Source organism: Schistocerca americana, chromosome 3, assembly GCF_021461395.2.
Source record: "Schistocerca americana isolate TAMUIC-IGC-003095 chromosome 3, iqSchAmer2.1, whole genome shotgun sequence".
NCBI lineage: Eukaryota > Metazoa > Arthropoda > Insecta > Orthoptera > Acrididae > Schistocerca > Schistocerca americana.
This window is the reverse complement of record NC_060121.1, coordinates 691,719,403-691,740,794: the sequence shown is the minus strand read 5'-3', so window position 1 is coordinate 691,740,794 and position 21,392 is coordinate 691,719,403. Positions and strand designations below refer to the sequence as shown.

The 21,392-nt window shown below is 40.1% G+C and overlaps 1 protein-coding gene across 3 annotated transcripts in view; it reads left to right on the top strand.

Moving 5' to 3' along the window:
* The window catches only part of LOC124605797 (proton-coupled amino acid transporter-like protein pathetic), an 81,157-nt gene that overhangs the window by 40,721 nt on the left and 19,044 nt on the right, over positions 1–21,392 (top strand). For all 3 annotated transcript variants that reach the window (XM_047137692.1, XM_047137693.1, XM_047137694.1), the window contains exons 4-5: positions 1,068–1,218; positions 17,846–17,970. In XM_047137692.1, the coding sequence (XP_046993648.1) occupies positions 1,068–1,218; positions 17,846–17,970 (276 nt within the window). The remainder of the gene's footprint in view (positions 1–1,067; positions 1,219–17,845; positions 17,971–21,392) is intronic.

Sequence of the window (21,392 nt, the reverse complement as noted above, 5' to 3'; positions counted from 1 at the left end):
GTTTGTTCATTCTCCTATCTGTTCAATATTTTTCTTGCGGTTCCTCTTGATTTCCAGCATTTCGTGCAGCGCAAGTTTCTATTTATCTCGTGTGAAACTTATCTTAATCTTATGACTTCACTTTCATATATTCGTTACGTCTGTTAGAAGGATTTGACTTAATGTAGAGCGTTCTGCTGCTCTTCTTTTCTCACTAAAATTCTCGCAACTATAGGCAACTAAATATAAGTTTTTCGAATTGGTTAGAATGCATTTCGTGAAAAGAAAAATAACGTGCTTTTAACGACAGAAAAATTTAAAGTGCTTTTAAATACTCGCCTACAGCTCATTATCTATTAGAATGGAGATCACTGTAGAATCTCTTCTTTCTGCGCACTTAGTCCTCTCACTTGGGGCGCTGAAGTCGGCCGAGGATGATGGAGTAAAACACTTCTTGCTAAGATTCCCATACGGAAGCTTTAATCCAGTTAAAATACGTTTCATCGACATTGATTTGGCGTGTATTGTCTTCAGTACAGCTACAAAGAAATATATATTCAACAACTGAAACATTTGGTTCCGTCTTTGTAATAGTCTGTAGAGAGGACGCATCTGAATTTTTGTGTTTTTCATTGTCTTTGTGGAAAACAACAGCCGGTTTAATCTAGTTTAAGACAAATTCTGCCAAGTTCTGGTGTTCCAGTGTAACTTGATTTGTTAGGTAATTCTAACTGTAACAAACCTGTGCGTGCCGATGTCCCTTGCCTGAGATTCGTTCTGGAAACCGTTATAGTTCAATGTGATAGCGGTATCCAAAATTTAGTTCCTGCAACACTATTGTTACAACAATATTAACTACTTAAATAACCGGCCTGTTAGAAACGGCTCCACACAGGCGCAACAACTTACATACAGAGACGCGCAAGTCCACTCTCGCCTCCTCATACACACACACGCACACACACAGATAAGTAGAGAGAGAGAGAGAGAGAGAGAGAGAGAGAGAGAGAGAGAGAGAACTGACGGATTACCAATGCATCTCGCTGAATATGGCCACTGAGTCCCTTAACCTTTCTCGCCTTTTGCAGCGACTACGGTGCCCTGGCGCACTTGCTGAAGTCGGCTCTGAGCAGCGGCTTCCTGGTGATGCCGAATGCTTTCAAGAACGCCGGGCTCGGGTTTGGACTAGTTTCTACCTTCGTCATAGCCTTCATCTTCAACCACACAATACAATTGCTGGTAAGAGCTTCTCAGCATTTTTTCCATCAGTCTGCTTAAAACTTGTAGTGATATTGTTAATACGGGGTGGGAAAAATAAAGCTAACCCGGTAAACGCCTACAGTAAGACTGACACAGGACTGACCTTTGTTAATGAAAAACATAGAAGGTGCTGGCTACCGTTAACGATGCAGCGTTGTGCTCGATTTATCAAACTCTGGCTAACGGATAGCAGCAACGGCTTTTTCAGTGTATGAAGATTACTTATGTTCACCTGCCCCTTCAATTTACTTCACAGGTAGAAATCACAAACACACTGACTGTCCTATCATCAGCGAACAGCTCTTGCACTCGTGACAGAATTGTCATAAAGGTGCTTGCTGTTTTCTTGTCTTACTCAAAATATCCACACAGTCGTTCTTCTTCGGTGAGTTGATAACCATATTGATTAAGCAGCTTCTGGACATACTGTTTAGCATTAATAGCTAGATGGCAGAATACTGTTACGATGCTGACACCGGACATTGCGCACCAAACACCAATCTCCAAATTATGCAACGGCTTTCTAACATTCTGCGTGGTGTCTGTCTGTTCTATATCGTGTATCCCTACCACTTTCGCGCAATGACGCTCTGAGCGTGTTTTTTAGGGAATTGTCTAGTTTGAACCTGGGACCTGTTGCTGGTAAGGAGACGCCAGACCACACATGACACGTAGAGTTCAGAAGAGTTCAGTGAGACTAGCGATGATATAACCAAATACTTAATGATTTCAGCGTCAGCTCCACTGCACTCCCTGTAAAAGAATCTTAATACCAACTAAATTTAGTGGAAGGGGTTCAAGGCTTTCCTATTTTTAGTTAGCTGGTAAAATAACGTCGAAAAAGCAGTTAAGTTTACCACTGGAAATTTGATTCTACTCACAAAACACTGTTTATAAATTGCACTATTGATAAAAGGAAATGTTTTAATACAGGATGGTAAAAACCAACTGCGTTCAACAAAAATGTGAACGAATATTCCCTGAGTGGGTTTCCAAGTTCTACAATGGATCGAAGGATGACCTATGCCATATCACATCTATAATGTATGTTTAAATTAAGTTTCACAAAAGAGAAAACTATCAAAATGGTCTACAGTGACCCTCAATTATCTTTAATTACTTATCCAACTTGTCGTAAATTGCAGTGGCTGATGTGGCTTCTCAATAACCATATAACAGAAAAATCATCGTGTTTCAGATTTTTACTTCAAGTGGCAAATGTGAATACCATGAGCTTTAATTGACGATCGACACTAGTATTACGCTAAAAGGGGGTGTAACAGATGAGACTTCTGCAGTTCTGAGTGAAGCTTTATGCGCTGTTGTGGGGCATCGCATGCGTTCATTACGTTGTCGGTGTTCGTCAGGGGGCGGCGAGCAGCACAGCTCCGCTCACCTCGCCGTCTCGGAAGCAACTCCCTCCTAACTTCACCTTACTACAATTTACCGAAGTTGGTTTAAAAAAACGATCTGGCTGTGTTCTCATCTGACCAATCAGGGTCTCAATGTTAACCTTAAGCTCCGCCTACAAAAATTCTGTCTATCCAATGAGAAATGTTATACTTTTCGTGGTGGGGCAATGTTTTTAAAGTTTGCAACGTAACAGAGACGCGAAAAAGTCTCACACTAAAACTTGCGGCTGGGGGGTGGCCCTTTTTGTGTTATCATAAGATCTATACTGTTCTTATGGAGGGCTCTAGCTTTTAACATGGGCTGGGGAGTGGTCCTAGCGTAACAGAGACACGAAAAAGTCTCATGCTAAAACATGCAGCTGGGGTGGTCCTAGTGGTTAGCTGGAGACGTGGGTGTCCAGTCCATCCATTATCGTAGGGCCTTCTAGCTTAATATGGTTCTGCTGTCAGCTTCTGTTCTCGTTTCTCAAAAATGACAAGAGAAGATTATTTTTATGCTATTATTAATTTTTAGTTATTTTCTTTCTTTATTTAAGTGTGAAGTTTGTTTTTTAAGAAGTTTGTCATTGAAAGTGAGGAGTCTTTCACATCGATTTTCTTAGAAATATATTTTTTTTATAAATGTAGTAATTAAGTAAAATCTATTCCTAACACATTTTCTAAATATCATGTACAAGTAAAATGTTTTTGTTTCTAGACACTCATTTAAACATTGTTACACTAACAAATAAGAATTATTTCCAAGAATTGCTTTGACAACGAAACATACGTACACAAGTATTGAGATATTATCCTAACAAATGGTACAAATGTTAAAAAAAAGGGAAAACATCCAACAAGATAATTTTTTATTATTTGTTTTTATAAGGAGAAAATAAGTAAAATATAGTTATTCTTTTATTTTTTATGAGGAGAAAATAAGTGCCATATAGTTTTAGTGTTTATTATGCCTTACTTTTGTGCTTTATATACCGTCCATTTAAGAACTAGTGACTTATTTTTACCGATAGTCTATTTTTTACTTAATTCCACAGTCAATGACTGTTATTTTTTAGTTTATTAGCTGTCTGGTGTGCTTAACTTATTTAGTTTTTCACACATTTCTTTTGCACAATTCCTACATCACATAATTTGATTTCACACATTCACACAATCCTATGAATGTTTAAGCATGAGGTTGGCGAATGCTTTTGCACGAAGGTGATGGACTTGAGCGAGATGGATGTGGGCAAGTATTTGATGTACAGCTTCGTTTGTCGTTCCTTGTTGGCTTTGCAAGTGTGTGTTGCTGTTGTGGAGGTCCCATAATGGAATGGAGCTGTGAGTGCTGAATCTCGTGGTTTACTGGCTTTGTATGCATTAAAGTCATCGTTATGTGTCGCTGAAAGCGGTCATTAATACTTCGCAGACGACTAGTTTACAATAGGATTGGGATTTGGGAAGGTATGTCGTCTATTCTTCACCCATCTTCTTTCTTGGTCTCAATCTTGCGAATCTTCAACTTCTGTTCTTCCTGCTTTTTCTCTGCTTCTTACTTGCTTCTTGGTCCTTCTCTGGGCAGGATATGGAAATATTTATTGATAACTAGTCGCTTTGAAGTTCTCCTCTTAGTAACAGTTTGATAAATTGTTTGGGCGTGTCATTTTTACTTTGTGGAAGTTTTCTTCAGTTCCGTGCATCAGCGTGCTGTTTAATAGCAGTAGTGTGACTTTTACACATATTTTTTTGCCAGTGGTGGCTTGCTGAAGCGGTCTTCTAGTCAGGCAGTTTTTTGCTCGCTCCGCCGAGTCTGGACGCTCGGAGACCCTTCCGGCATTTGGCTTCCCATCGTGTCACTGCAGCGCTCCTCCACTGTGCAGCTCCGTGTTCCGTCCCAGCGGGGTTCCACCTAGTGGGCAGATTTATTGCCCACTTTCAATACAAGGGCCTTCTGTTGGTCTCGCTGTCCTTTCCTTTCTCTCGACGCTACTGCCTTGTAGGAATCATGTCTTGCTAATTACATCCTTTTCTTTTTTGATACTTCTCTCATTGCAACTAGTGGGTCGTTGCATCTCGTCCTTGCTGGAGTTTTTACAATGGTTCTTACAAAAAGTTTTACTTATAATCATCTAACATATGTCTAGTACCTACGTTGTTTTACGCCTTCTTAAAAGCTTTACAAATTTTGGTGCCCTTTCCATGTTACAATTCTAAGATATTTTGAGTCTTAATGTCTACCAGAATCCTCAAATTCGTTTTTTATTTTTGTGTCGTGTCGTAGTGTATAGCATTTTAGTATTTCATGCTGTTAGACTATCTATGCTATATCCCTTCACCTTACTCTATGGTACCAATGGTGTCATTTTTGTTTTTGTTTTTATTGAAACTACTTTCGTTTTCCCACCTTCCTCTCTCTTCATTCTTCTTCCTCCTGACGATCTTATCTGCAACATAATCTTGAAATATTGTGCTGATTATTTACCAGTAATAAAATTAATCTTCAAACTTGTACTGAAAGTTACTTTTCGTGGTGGGGCAAGTTTTTAAGGTTTGCAACGTAACAGAGATGCGAAAAAGTCTCACGCTAAAACTTGCAGCTGGTGTGGTCCTTTTTAGTATTATCGTAAGATCTATACTGTTCTTCTGGAGGGCTCTAGCTTTTAATATGGGCTGGGGGGTGGTCCTATTGTAACAGAGACGTGAAAAAGTCTCACGCTAAAACTTGCAGCTGGGGTGGTCCTTTTTGTGTTATCGTAAGACCTATACTGCTGTTCTGGAGGGCTCTAGCTTTTAACATGGGCTGGGGGGTGGTCCTAGCGTAACAGAGACGCGAAAAAGTCTAACGCTAAAACTTGCAGCTGGGGTGCTCCTAGTGGTTAGCTGGAGACGTGGGTGTCCAGTCCGTCCCTTATCGTAGGGCCTTCTAGCTTAACACGGTTCTGCTCTTGGCTTCTGTTCTCGTTTCTCCCCTCGGAACTGCATCTGTCTCACGGTGGGAAGGTATGACATGCATTTAGGCATTCTTGTGTTAGTATATGGTATTCCATTTGCTCACTCGTTACTCGTATTACTTTGGCAAATTTAATGTCATGACTTATTTGGAGCTATGTGACATACTACTGGATTTGCTTATCATGTTAGAGTTTTCATGGAAGGTGTTGGATTTGCCTGACACCTTACAGCTTTTCAGAGTTCTTGCGTAATGATGCATTTTCTATGAGTTTACACACTCTGACAGGCTGAACTCAGACTCATATAAAGAAATTAAAATGCGGATCCAAAAGTGCTAATTCCAGTTCACTTGGAAACCACCAGAAGAACTCAAGGTCTCAAGTTCACCTATTCAAGGAGAACAGTAAACTTGTAAGGATTTACATGAAGGTCCTTTTTAGTAACATTTCGATGCGATGATCACAAGATTTCCAGTTGCACAGTGAAACAATATTGAGATTGCGTCGTATCGTGTTCGAGGCTTTCTTTCACTCGACCAATGTAGTCTGCTGTTCGAGATCGTTACATATAGCTACCATTCTTATTCACTACGCAGCGCTTCTCGCGCCATTTTGCCACTTTGTTATCCATTGTAAACTTAGCTGGAGGTTTTCCATAACAATTAAAATCTAAATCATTTGTGAAAACAGTTCAGCAAATGTTTTCCATGATTTGCGCTTCACATAACACTGGATGACGAAATACGTGAGGTCCAAACAAGACTTTTATTACTGTCACAAAAGACGGTGCATAAATTATGCATAAAGGTGAGAAAAGTCGTGAGATACCGCTTCGTATCGTGTCAGATTTCTTTTGACCGGTGTAGTGCAGTAACTAGATGTGGCGGCATGGACTCAACAAGGCGTTGGATCTCCTCTGCAGAAATTGTTAGCCATGTTGCCTCTTTAACCGTATTGACGGTGAAGGATTCTGTGCACGAAGTGACCTCTCGATTAGGTCCCATAAATGTTCGATTGGACTCATGTCAGGCGATCTGAGTGCAGAATGTTCTTCAAACCAATCTCCGGCCCGGTGACATGGCGTATTGCCATCCACACAAATTCCATCGTTGTTTGGAAACATAAAGTTCATGAATGACTGCAAATGGTGTCCAAGCAGCCGTCCAATCAGTTGTCGGTTCGCCGGCCGGGGTGGCCGAGCGGTTCTAGGCGCTACAGTCTGAAACCGCGCGACCGCTACGGTCGCAGGTTCGAATCCTGCCTCAGGCATGGATGTGTGTGATGTCCTTAGGTTAGTTAGGTTTAAGTAGTTCTAAGTTCTAGGCGACTGATGACCTCAGATGTTAAGTCCCATAGTGCTCAGAGCCATTTGAAGTTGTCGGTTCTGTTGAACCAGAGGGCCCAGTCTATTTCACGTAAATACAGCACACACCGTTATGAGCCTCCATCAGCTTGCACAGCGCCTTATTGAGAAGGTGGTTCCCGGATACGTCCGTCGTACGTGTAACGTTGATTTTTACGATTATTTCTGTTAGTATTGACATCTCAAAGCAAAAGCCGTTCTTTTAGTCGTTAAATGAGGACCATCAGCCACTGCGTTATGCGTGGCAGCAGGTAATGCCTGAAATGTGTTATTTATTCTCTGCACTCTCTTGACACTGTGACCTCGGAATATGGAGTTCGCTAATTCCGAAAATGGAATGTTCCATGCGACTAGCTCCAACTACCGTTTCGCGTTCAAAGTCTGTTAATTCCTGTCAGGAGGCCATAGACACGTCAGTAAACTTTTCGCATGAATTACTTGAGTACAAATGACAGCTCCGCCAACGCAGTGCCCTTTTATGCCTTGTGTATACGATACAACGGCCACCTGTGTTTGTGCGTATCGGTTCCCATGACTTTTGGCACCTCAGTGTATTTCTAGACGGTAAGGGACTAGCTAGGAAACAGCAATCTAAGAGCACAGTTTTACTATGTGTTAACCAGTTCCTAGACAGCAAAATATTTCTCGTTTTTAGGTCAATGCGCAAATAATAAAACACAATTTCTATTAATAACATGGTACTATACAAAAATGTGTCTGACAGCAATTTGATATGGCTGAATAACCAAAACTCTCCGTAAACAGATACACGTGGACTTAATTGTCGTGTAGTGTCAGCCAGTAATGACGCATATCTAAATTTATAAGATGAAGGAAAGCAATCATGAAGTCATCTACGAAAAACCAAAGACACAGAACTTTACAAGTAACTATCGTAACTCCTTCCGCCGCGAGGACGTCTATCGAAGAGGGTTCAGCATTAATTTCTAGCGAGAAGAAATTAGGTGTCTGTTAAAGAAAAAAAAACTGTATTTTATCATCCAGGGATTGATAAGTAAACTTAGGAGTTATTCATTTGTTTGATCAAAGAGGTACACGAGATACACAATATCGCAGCAGTCCGTCTGAACCTACCTTAACACTCTGGAACTACTGAACTTTATTCAACGCCACTCGCCAGAGTCTAATATCAAAGCTTGGGTGGATGCATCTGTTGCAAATATAATGATCCCTGTTATGAAAAAAAAAAATCCTCTGTCCTCGTAGTCAACAGGATTCCATTTTCAAGAACGGCGACAAGAAAAGAAAAGAAAAAAAAGAAGCAGACAACTACTGTGGATCGTTTATTCGTGAAGCACGGACCATGTGCTAGACGACTCATGAGATACTGTTTTTCTTGTTACAGTCCTTACGTAATTGGAGGGGAGGGGGGACTTTCCTTGGTTCTTACAGTCTCAAGGCTAGAAGGTGCGCATCATATGCCCAGGTACGGACAGATACTTCCAGGAAATGGTGGCGAAGGAGGTGTCGCAACGCTTCCTGGAAGACGTAGGACATTATGAGTACTCTTTGTCACCGGTTCTTTGTGGCCACGATCTGCGAAGTGTACCTCCCATTGGCAAAATAATAGCGATTTTTTTCAGCCTTCGCAAAGCAGCTAAGGGTAAAATGCTGGCAGTGTCTGCAGCTTTCCCGGCTGACTAAATCGACTTCGCATATTTTGGTAGAAGTCTAATAGTTTCTAACTACTGCATGATTGCTAATTTCCAACGTAAAGTAATGAACCTGTATTTTATCCACAGTGACAAATACGTGAATACATTCTGTTACATTCTAAAATCACTATACAATGCTGAGAAATAATTTTACGCATTTTCTTTCGGTTGGTATTCATTAAATCCGGCGCACGCTTTGCACAAAGCATTCTCATAGCTAATTTTCCGAGTGAATTGTACGACACCTCTTCCTTCTGATACGTCTATGATGCTATCTACCGCGTACCTTACGCAATTTAAAGTGGATTTGCACTGTTTAAAAAACGTCCACCATATGTAAACAGATGTGGTTCTGCATACCGTGTCTGTATGATGTAACAAGCATCGGTGAGTAATATGTATATGGACGTGGCCTTTTGAACAAGGTGCTTTATGTTTTTCAATAATTATTTTACTGATGAGAAGCCTTTTATAATGTGCTGATTTTAATCGATCTGGCATCTTATGTGTGAGGTTCAGAGTAAAATGAACATGTTTTACAACAAAAAGATTTTAGGACCTGAAAATGACAGCAAAGTCTGTTGCAACCGGTTGTTTTAAATAAAGAAATGTTGTGTGCGATCTTGGCTATTGAACGGTTTTTTACAATTAAAACCAATCCCTAAGTGAGAAAATCCAACTTTTCATATCATCGACTGAAGTGAAACTTGCAGAACGTGCTCACTTCGTAATGTTGTGTACTAGAAAGTAAGCTCACTTCGTAATGTCGTGTACTAGAAACTAAATACAACAAACTAATTTAACGCTTCACCCCTAATAACAAAAAATAAAGCACCATGCCTCTGCAAGGCCGAGAGTTCTTGTCCTTGTTATTGTGTAGCCTTCTCGAGCCCATGTATCTAAAGGTTTTTCTGTAGTTCCGCTCCATCTTTTTTCTGTTTGTCCCTCTTTTCTATTTTTCTCTCTGTCCCTCCTTTCTTTCTTGAAGCGAAAACTTTTACCTTCGTTTGTGAAAGTGAATCAGTCGCAGCTTGTCAAACTTCTGCCTCATTTTCTGCAGAGCAGTCAGTAACGTCCTCTCCTTCTTGTTTATTGACAATCCAAACCGAAGGACAAAAACAGGTGCACCGCCCTAGTTTCGGTCTGCAGTGGCAAACCTTATTGGTAGCTCTAGCACAAAGACGTAACGGGCAGATAGCGTCTGACTATGTTCCTAGTCACTCATTTATTTCAACTAACGACGTACTCAGCAACACACCAGTTTTACGTTAAGGATGTGACTCATATTCAGTTTTGACAATAATCGCCAGAACCTTCCATCAAGAGAAACTTCTCATCGTCTTCGTAACCGAAGAAGCTCAATTTTGTCCTACGAATACCTGGGCTTGATTTTTGTGTATGTGATCAGACGGTAGGATGTAAATGACGCTGAACTGGCGGGGTGTTGAGACTTACAGAAACAGTATACTAAAAGTGACATTTCATAGTGTATTTACTACGCTGTTTAAGTTTCTCCGATAGCGTATATTACGTGAGTCCATATATTAAAAAGGAAAGGGGGTAATACTTCACCCCACGCAAGAAAGTTAAAAAAAGAAGATTTGATGATTGTTGTTGAGTTATGTTAATAACATACATTTTAAAAGGTACTGATGTGTATGTATCGACCAGAACCTGAAAATATCTTTTAGCACATTCACAGCAATTCCAGTGCATTTTCAGTAACATCTTGTACCCCAGTTGGGATCATGACTACCAAGAAAAAAAATTAAAAAATGCAAATGTTGTCAGCTGTTGCGACTTTTACTCACAACATGGTCCTGAACTTGAAGATATTGAGCATTAAATTCAGTGGAAAGTGGCATCTGCTAATAACACTTAAATTTCTGGGTTAGGTGTAACTGAAAAATTTTAAACATTTATGGAATACTGTACAAGTATTAATTGCAAGAAATAATTAGTTTTTCGAAAATTTTAAAATATTAAGTAACTGACCAGATTACAATGTTTTCAGAAGGTAGGCATTAATTATCCCCCCCCCACCACCCCACCCCCTCATGTACAGTACTGCGAGGCTTAAGAGCAAACAGCCTTCTCCTTTATCTATGATCACGCTGAAACGTCAACACTACAATGGCCAACAATAATGCAAACCAGCCACAGACTGCACACAGCACAGCCAGTGATTTTCATGCAGAAAGCTACGTGGCGTTACCAATAAAAAAACCTAAACAGCTTACTTACATAGTCCCCATGCTCCCCACGAAAAATTTTACAAGTTGTTGTGGCTACTGGCCAACACATATATGTTAAAATTTTTTCACAATTACAATAAAAAAGAAATCAAAGCTAAAATTTTCTCACAGTCCATAAAGACAGTGCTGATCGTTCATCACAGTAAAATTGCAGTGATTTTTTTTTCCTCAAAGTCTGAGGAGTAAAAGAGAATGCACATGGAAGTAGTGGAATTCCATGCAGTCTTGAAGAAGTAGTATTGTCCTTCCAACCAAAAGAGAGTGCTGACTCTTGATATGCAGACAGGTAATGGGCCACAACAGAGCAAACCCACAGCAGAGTCAGTCGAAGTTTTGAAGAATATTGGTAGGTAGGTCATCAAAGAGCAGACCCACTGTAATCCTGGTAGAGAGTATGGTATTGGTGGGCCACCAGAGGTGCAGACCCACTGCAGTTCTTGTAGAAATAATGGTATTGGTTGGCCATCAAAGATGCAGACCCACTGTAGTCCTTGTAGAGACGGCAAGCAGCCATCTGTTGCGACTGTGCGGGTGCACAATCACCATCGAAGAGTCTTGCGGAGAATATAGCAAGTCCATAAACCCTGACTTGTGCACACACAAAGTTTCTGGCATTGTCCTTAGAAGTCATGCAGACGATATAGCAAGTCCATAAACCAGCACTTGTGCACTCACCAAGTTTTTGGAATTGTCCTTAGAACCAGCAATGCTGTTAATCAGTCCCTTGCTGAATTATTAACACACATCCAAACACTAACCGTCCTCTTTTTTTCACATTTTGTGCATATACTATGACCAGCAGAAATATGTGCAGTGAAATGAGTGCTTACAAGTTACTTAATTTGGTGAACTGGTGTCAATTACAATTTTATAAGTTAAGAATACAATAACAAAGGCACAAAATACATCATTAAAGAACATAACAGTACAGATAACATTTGTAGTAACACAGGCTTTACAAAAGAATAGAAATAAACATATACATCAGTGTTACAGGAATTATGACATAAGTAAATATATAAAATAATGAGAATAGTTTTCGAAACATTAATTTCACACATGAGCATTGAAACAGAACAGAATTAATAATGTCTATAAACATCTTTCCAAAGAAAATAACATATTATTAATGCAAATTATATTTGAGGATAACAGTATTCTTCATCATAGTGAATGTAGGTTAGTACTAGAAAAATTCTACAACATAAGTCGTATTAGCTAAACACATAAAGACAGGAAAAACACAAATACACAAGAGTACACAAACACATAGCAGAATAATGCAGGAGGAAAGGACACGTTTGTTTCCAGTGTAACATTTGGTAGTGCAGTCCAACCCAAAACTTCATTCCATAGATCTTTCGTCTTATTTCAACATTTGTTTCCACCAAAAAAATCCTATCCAAGCATGCTTTCTGTATTTATATGTTCACATATTTCTTACCTCATTTATTCTCCATTATCTTACCTCATAATTTATTTCTAAGAAAATCCTACCTAAACCTGTTGTCCCTAAGCCCTACTTTTTTGTTCATATCCTCTTTCAAAATACTGTTTTGACCAAACTATTTTCTTATAGCTTCTCAATGCCTTTCTTCCAATTCATCACAATTCGTTCTCTTATATAGCTTACCCCATCTCAGGCTAACTTAAATCGACTGAGCTCAGATGCATAAACTAAGGGACAAGGCAATGCAGCAATACATAACATATTAACACAAACAGCAATGACAAAAAATGCAAATTGGCAAAGCAAGCAGCAGTATATCTAAATTAGCAAAGCAATTGCAATATTACAACTAATATAAGGCAATGTGCAGCAAACATGAAAAATAAATCAGTAGTAAAACTGGCTCAACAGAATAATACAAAGTGAAATTCAGTAACACTATGCCTGACAAACAGCAGCAGCAAATGCAATAACGTATATTTAATCATGACAAACCCACAAGCAAAAAAAAAAAAAATAGTATACTAAAGACAACAATGCAGATAAGGGAAATGGTGCACCACAACTTATTCTACAAAAGAAATTACCAAGTACTTGAAAAGAAAATTCTGTATGCAGTCCCTGTGAAGGGAAATGTCTTTTTGTGCTCCATCGTTTCTTTTTAAGTACATCATAAAGTTATTATTTACTGGATCTGTAGGCATAAAATATTTATATTAGAACAGCCATAAAATTTTATTTTAACCAATGCTGCAGTGCAGCTAGAAACTAGATATTAAACAAAATGAGCAAATATATATTTAAAGCAACATATGAAACGTCATTCACTAGGCAAATGGTGTACCCAAAGGCAATAAAATTCTCTCAACTAGAAAGACAATAGATTTAAAATGTTTCTCATCATTTCATTAGGCATTTTAGTAAATATCATAAATTAAGAGCTCCACAGTATAATCATATGTTTTCAAGTTTGAGCGTGTCGTATTTGCGATGCTTTCTACAAAGAAACGTCAATAGCGAGGATAATGGCCTCTTTCTTCTCCACCTAATGGCTTTTACTCAAGGCGGCTGGCACACCTGGCCGCTCACAACGCATTACGTCACGGTCACTTACCTTTCTTACCGAAATATTTACGACAGCAGTTTCCGCTACAGTGACAGTCTCATATAAAAATTTCACAGGTCGAAATGTTACAAATGTATAGAAACAAAATCCTATAAATATAACAGTGTCCAAAAAATTTTCGCCGGCATTGTGATACATTCACACATTTACACACGTTTCATAACTCTTAAAGTACGATTCTTGGTTTCCAACATCCTTTTCATAAATCAGTGTCCCTAACCACTACTCATTATTCCTTACCTTATTACACATACACATATTCGTCGACACTTCTTCAATATTTTGTCATAATAAATACGTAGCATAATCAGATTCCTCATATAGCATCAGTTTATTGAGCATAAACATACCTCAACAGCATAGTACATATTGTCTTCGTAATAATAACATCATAAAACCTCAGCCAAATCTCAAAAAGTCATAGCTTTCTGCAATAATTTCAAACCCTAAAAAATATTCACTGCTCATTTCAATAGTGTCACCTACCTCAAACGTACTTTAATAATCATGATCTCATACCAAATACATTATTCAAAGCTCTCATAGTATCACAATGGTTCTGAAAAAATATGAAGAGTTCACAAAGTACATACAAAATACAGTTTCATACGTGTGAAGTTATCCAACTGTGTAATTGCACAAACATCTGTCACTGACATAATAAAAAAAATGTTTCTTTCTCTGTTAAATAATCAGATAGCTGTGTAATTCTGTGTTAGAGGAATATGGTACCGATGTGTAAAGTTGTATAAGCAAATACCATATTAGCTAGGGCTCCTTGTGCTTGCCAAACACATGGTACACAAAGTAGGCGTGTACCCCCCTGAGGATTAATGTAATTATACCCTCAGGTGTTACAGATTACAGCAATGGAATGAAATGTATCACGGAAAACCTTTGTATCATTGTAATTAAAAAACCTTTAAAAATGTTTTAAGTACAAACTTAATCACTCAAATACGTGTACTGTAGCACTAAACTGTGCATCTTGCTGTAAGATAATCTCTGTCATTATTTAAGGGTAAAAAATGTGCCAAGTGTCGTAATTGTCGTCGTCCGTAAGCAAAGTTCCATAGAAGTCAATGTACTTACCTCGTAATAAACAAATGCGAAATGCTATGTGTATAGATATCGTGGTTCTTACGTACAGTACCATATCAAGAAAGTACTATACTGTAATGTATTGTTGTGCTACGAAAAAGGCTGTCTCATTGTAGCTATACCACGAAGTTACTATTAAAACATGTATTCCTTTCCAGAACAATTATGAAAAATTGTGCAGATATAAAACAGACACACCGCAAAAGCAACAATGGAAATTGTGTCACACATTAGTAGCGTCGTGATATAATCATGTAGCTGTCAAATAAACTAACCACTGAGTCATCTGATATCTCTCAGAAAGCACTTTCAATTCATAATGTATTTTCCAGTAAACCAAAATGTTGAGGTAAAATCTCATTAGCAGTACTGGTAAACGTTCTAAGCATGTGAGCCTTATATTCATTACGTAATCGTGAAACTAACAAGCAAGAATGTACACACACAATAACACTGTGTCATCTGTTCACTATAATAAAGCATTCGTAATTACTGTCTGAAATTGTTCGCTAGGTTCTAGACTGGATAGTTAACTTCAAAACATTGTTGCATGATAACAGTTTCTAAGTCTGACAAAGAGTACTAGTTGCGTGAAGTGAAAAATTTTATGGCAAAGACAAAGTTAAAAAGCAGATTATCTCTCAATAAACGGTTTTACATGTGAAATGTGGTGCAATCCTTTACTTTTCCTAATACGCAGAGTTTCAACTTCAACGCAATTATCATGTTGTATACGTCGGTAAGGAATGCTAAAATTTTTCTCAAGGTTAGCGTCTACGTTATTTTTCTGTGAGCCAGCCGGCGCACGTGGCTGCCCGCGGTGCGAGTCATTGTCTGCTACCTCTTTGTTGGCGTGCGTCGTTATTGGGATTAGGAGACCTAACTTCTACAAATTCATCTTGACGAGAAGGCCCTGCCATGTTTGAAGCTCGCCAATTCTGATGGAATTCAGGTCTGTCATTTTGTCGGTAGTTTACATAGTTTCTTGTTTGTCGGTCATGTGGTGGAGAATTTCTCCCGAAATCGTAACTGCGTGGTGGACCGTTGGTCTGAAGCTATTCTGTCTCCCTTGATAATAATTATTTTGGTTCCCATATTGTCTGTTTCTCTGATTGTCTATGTGATAGTCATTACCGCGGAGAGGTGATCTTTCCCTGCAATTATTACTACTCTGCCAACAGTTGTAGTACGGGTGGTGTCTGTGCGTTTGAACCGGCTATATTCGCATTTTGAAAAGCAGAAAATGTGTCTTGACTTATTTGAGAAAACGGCGAGGACGCAAAACCTGAATATACGGTATTTGCAAGATTGTGTCCTGTCATTTCGGATTCCTGAGGCAAGCTGTTGCCTACCGATCGATCAATAATGCTTCCCTGTTCACTAATTTTTTCACTGTCTACACCATTATTTGCAGCCTGCTCCATTTCGCTATGCACACTTATCAAATTACCACTTTGAACATTAGTTAATTCATTACATAGTGGCGCCAGCACACTGCTTTCGTCTTCACTGTTATTTCTCAGTTTACTTTGGAACCTAGTGTTACGTTTCTCACACGCCATTATTGTCACAGTATTTCACACGATAACACAGAAAAACACAATTTGAAGAGCAAAAATAAGAGAACACATTAACATAGCACTGAAAATAATATCTAGTTAATTGCAAGCGCAGCTGCGAAATACTAGTTGCAAATCTACATGCATGCCACAACTGTTTTACTGTACAACAATGAAAAACTACAACTACAAAGGAAATTCTCTCTATGATTATGCGCTAGCAATAAACAATAGCTACACTAATTACACAAACTACAAGAAAAAAATCAGAAGAATCCAGTGAGGTATCCTCGGCTACGGATCGACATATGAACCGTCGCCTTAGAAAAATTAATTAATTACTGTGCTGATAAATCTTTTACATTATTTGAGTTTCAAACAGCTGAGCAGAACTCAGCACTCAGACATTTCGCTCTTTACCTATTCTGATCAACACTAAACTGACACACAATATTTTTAGCGCAACACAATCTGACTTTCAATAATCCCTACAAAAGAATGGCCCTGACTAACATTAACCTATACCTTTCACAAATCACTTACCTCACCAAAAATTTTCGTTACTCGAACTACTGCAATACAGCGAGCGCCAGTACTGCCAGCTAAATAAAAAATTCAAACTACTGAAGGCACTAACTACTGATAGGCATAGTTAGCAAATGAAAGATTTTGATAGAGAACAATCAATGTATTTACCTTAATAGTGTTCAAAAGTCATAATATATATAGCAGTTCATGACATCCAGTCTTACAAATTTCAAAACTCCGCCATTTCTCTCCCCACATCCACCACTGCTGGCGGCTCACCTCCAACTGCGCAACGCTACGCGCTGTTTACAGCCAACTGCCCAACACTACAATGGCCAACAACAATGCAAACCAGCCACAGACTGCACACAGCACAGCCAGTGATTTTCATACAGAAAGCTACGTGGCATTACCAATAAAAAAAACCTAAACAGCTTACTTACAATGCTAAAGAATTGTGATGGAAAAGATAAGTGTCATATAAGTGAACTCAGCAAATTTCTAAACATGCAGTAGGTACGTATAATGGGAAGAAACTAATAACTGGAAAATCAGACGTAAGATTTAGAACTGAGAAATAAATTAATGACGACGAGGGCCATGCGGAATGTCCTGCGCTGTGTAGTACTAACATACATCTCGAGGAGTGTGAAGCTTGTAGGTCTGTCAAATAATCTCTGCAGAACCTCGTAGGAGAACTTGGTTTGCTTTGGGGATACAGTAGTGATAAAAAAGCAGTAAGCAGTGTTCTTTACAGCGAGGGTCACACTTAATTTTACAGCTTTGGGATTTGTAGCAGATGTGCGAATGAGGAAACTGCTACTCACAAGACAAATGTTCTTTCAAACGCGTCTTGCTGATAGACATTCTATGTGACGGACTACTGCCCTACTGGTGCGTTAGATCTCAAAATTCCAAGATGGTTGGAGGGCCCTGCCTATAATGCGCTAAACGTTATCAGCTGAGGAGAGATCCGGCGATCTTGCTGTCCAAGGTAGGGTTTGGCAAGCACGAAGACAAGCTCTCGCCGTCTTCCGACGGCTGCATGTAGCTCAGGTTCCGATAGATAAAAATGGGTAGCTAACAGGCCTGGGTCGAACTTGACAACTTTAGAATGTCAGTAGTCGTTAATCGTCGGTGCACCGTTTGCGGTCTCTCGCGGTGGTGCCACCAATTGGATTTGAACCAGGGTCCGCTGCTTTGCAGGTGCGGTGCTCCCAGGAGCTGTGCCGGCGGGAGCGCGTGCCGGTGCTCGCTTTCGCGGAGACCGCGGAGGCGGCCTTCAAGACCTCCAGATTTCCAGTCCTCCGCTCCTACTCTACGTTCGCAAAGTGAGTAATCGTATCGAGCCGAGAATAATTTTAATAACTAGTAATAATGCAACTAACGCTGCATAGTGATTCTAAAGAAACCTGTAGCATTTAACTCAACTGTGATGTTTCCGCTTAATGAATTCTTCTTCTCGAAAGTGTATAAACTGCTGACTAATAAAATTATAACAGAAAGAAGTCGGTATGTAACGAACTTCTGGTTGTCATGAAGTGAACAAAATGTTAAAAAAAAAAAGAGAAGGAAAACCGACGCGTCATGTAGGAATTATCCGAATGGGACGGAAAGTAATAGATGTGATGTACATGTACAGACAAACAAATGATTAATACCTCAGAAAAATTGTATGATTTATTCTAGAAGAAGATCCACAAAAACTGAGTGAGTCTACAACGTGTTGGTCCACCTCCGGTCCTTAGCCAAACAGTTATGCAGCTTGGAGTGATGACAATTTTTGGAATTCTATTTGAGGACCATAGTGCCAAATTCTGCCCTACTGGTGCGTTAGATTTCAAAATTCCAAGATGGTTGGAGGGCCCTGCCTATAATGCGCCAAACGTTATCAACTGAGGAGAGATCCGGCGATCTTGCTGTCCAAGGTAGGGTTTGGCAAGCACGAAGACAAGCTCTCGCCGTCTTCCGACGGGTAGTCTCTTGCCGAAATGTAAGCCCAGAATGGTTTGCCTTTAAGGGCAACAAAACGGGACTCATAGAGTGTCGCATTGTACCTCTGTCCTGTTAAGGCGCCGCGGAAGACAACGGAAAGAGTCCTGATATCGAGTGAAATAGCATCACACTTGGTTGTCGGGCCGAACTGCGGGCGACTGTGAGGTTTGTTACCCACCGCCGTCCGGGGCATCTCCATAGATGTCTTCGTTGGTCACCGGGCCTCAGTTAGAGGCGGGACTCATTACTGAAGATGTTCATAACGCTGATCCCTCGAGAATACTGTACACCATATGAAACACTGCTCTCCGTACACTACTTTCATCTTGCGATAAATATGTGCAGCATGCTCCCCTTCTGCGAAAAGAATCTGGGTAACCGCTCTTTGTACTGATCAGGAGAAATCCATCATGGAACGAACTGCAGAAACCGTTCTTTAGAAATGACGAACTTGTTGCAAAGCCGTTAACTCTGCTTATGCAACTGCGAATACCATCGCAACACCACTCGGTAAAAACATTCCCTCACCGGGATTATATACAATGGCGCTACACCGAAGGTCTCCTTTTGAATCTGGCACAACATGTTACGGGTAGAAGTAACGCTCTCTACATTCCGCCTGTCAGGAATATGTAAGCTGTTGGTTCCTCCATTCAGAAATGGCATCTGTATAGTGTTTGTGTGTGAGAAGATGATTTCATGTCTCGTATAAGAAGGAGAGACATCTGTCGCAATTAAACAGTCGTCTTATTAAATCAGGAGACCCTGAGGGTTTTAGATTCGGAAATATAATTAGGAAATCATTCAGACGGTACTTTACTGGTGTGTATCTTTATACAGAATTGAAACATGAACAGTAAACGGTTCAGACAACGACACACGCTGTTTGGGCAAAGAGCAAACGCACAGCTTTCTGGTAACTGATATGTCCACCCGGTTACATGTTTCATACAAAGATAAAGAGAATATCTGAAAGTCTTCTTTAAAGCATAGCCCTTTTATTCCGAAGAGAATATCGTAGTAGTTTAGTAACAACTAATGTCATGTAGAATGAGATTTTCACTCTGCAGCGGAGTGTGCGCTGATATGAAACTTCCTGGCAGATTAAAACCGTGTGCCCGACCGAGTTCGAGTCTCGGTCGGGCACACGGTTTTAATCTGCCAGGAAGTTTCAACTAATGTCATGTAGTTCTCATCTGTACTCTACACACTTTCGCGACTATCTTTGTTGCGCGTGTCTTTTCATTTTATACTTCTACGAACTACAATAAAAAATGGCTCTGAGCGCTATGGGATTTAACTTCTGAGGTCATCAGTCCCCTAGAACTTAGAACTACTTAATCCTAGCTAACCTAAGGACATCACACACATCCATGCCCGAGGCAGGATTCGAACCTGCGACCATAGCGGTCACGCGGTTCCAGACTGTAGCGCCTAGAACCGCACGGCCACCCCGCCCGGCTGCGAACTACATTTGCAGTGTCTCGTTTCGTGAGCAAATCGGTAAGACGTTTCACGTAAAAATTTAAAAATAGTGATCAGCGGCGCCTTCTGCATTTAGGATTAAAAGTCTTCCCGACATGGTAACGTGTTTCAAGGAGATACACATACGATATAACATTTAATGCTTAGAAGGTTCAGTTATAGAGTTTCGTATACCCCCACAACATTAAATTGACCAATTTCACTACAATGCATAAGTTAGCCATTCCTTATAGATGCAGAGTTATGAAGGGCTCTGTCGCAACAGGTCACACAAAAAGCACTTTAGGGTGGAATGGACGAATTCTTCACTCAGCGTTGACTCCGTCATCCATGCTATACCAACAGAATAGAGGGACTTAAACGAAAAGTTTTCTGTGTCGTGCGAACGTAAGTGCCCAGCAGCGTATCATCCAGATGAACAATGTTAACAGACACGATTTTAATTGTTCATTAGCACTGTCTGGAAGCTTGTCTGCTCTGCAAAGTGGGACAGATGGTGATCTGTGGCATCTCTCCCGAAAGAGCACAATGCTGGTGCACGCTCAAGTGTTTCAGAGCACATCATTCATCGTACATTGTTGAACATGGAACTCCGCAGCAGACAATACCTACGTGTTCACATGTTGACCCAGCGACATCGGCGGTTGCGATTGCAATGGGCACGGGACCATCCGGATTCTGTCGTTGATCGAAGGAAACGTGTCGGCTCCTCCATTGAATCACATTTTTGACACACGAGGGAGATGGTCGTGTCCACAGAAGACGTCATCGAAGTGAACGGCGGCTCAAGATGTGCAGCGCACCTCGGACGCAGGCTGCTGCGAGCTGAATTATGCTATGGGAGACATTATCATGTGCTTTCATGGGACCTGTGTCAGTAATCGAAGACACGCTGACAGCTGCGAAACACTTGCATTCCTTCAAGCTTGATGTCTTCCCCGAGGGTGACGTCATCTTTCATCAATATAATTCTCCGTGCCTCGGAGCGATAACAGTTATTCAGTGGTTTGAGGAGCATTACAGTAAACTCACGATGACGCCTCTGCGACAAAATTCGCCTGACGTAAATCCTATAGAATTCATATGGGTCGCTATTGGGCGCCATCACCATATACGCATACCAGCGGCCCTTTATTTAAGCGAATTGCATGACCTGTGCACTGAAATGTAATATATATCTACGAACCTACCAGCAAACTGTCGGATCCCTGATGCGCAGAATCAGTGTGTATTTTGCTCCAAAGACGGACAAACAGGCTATTAAGCAGGTGGT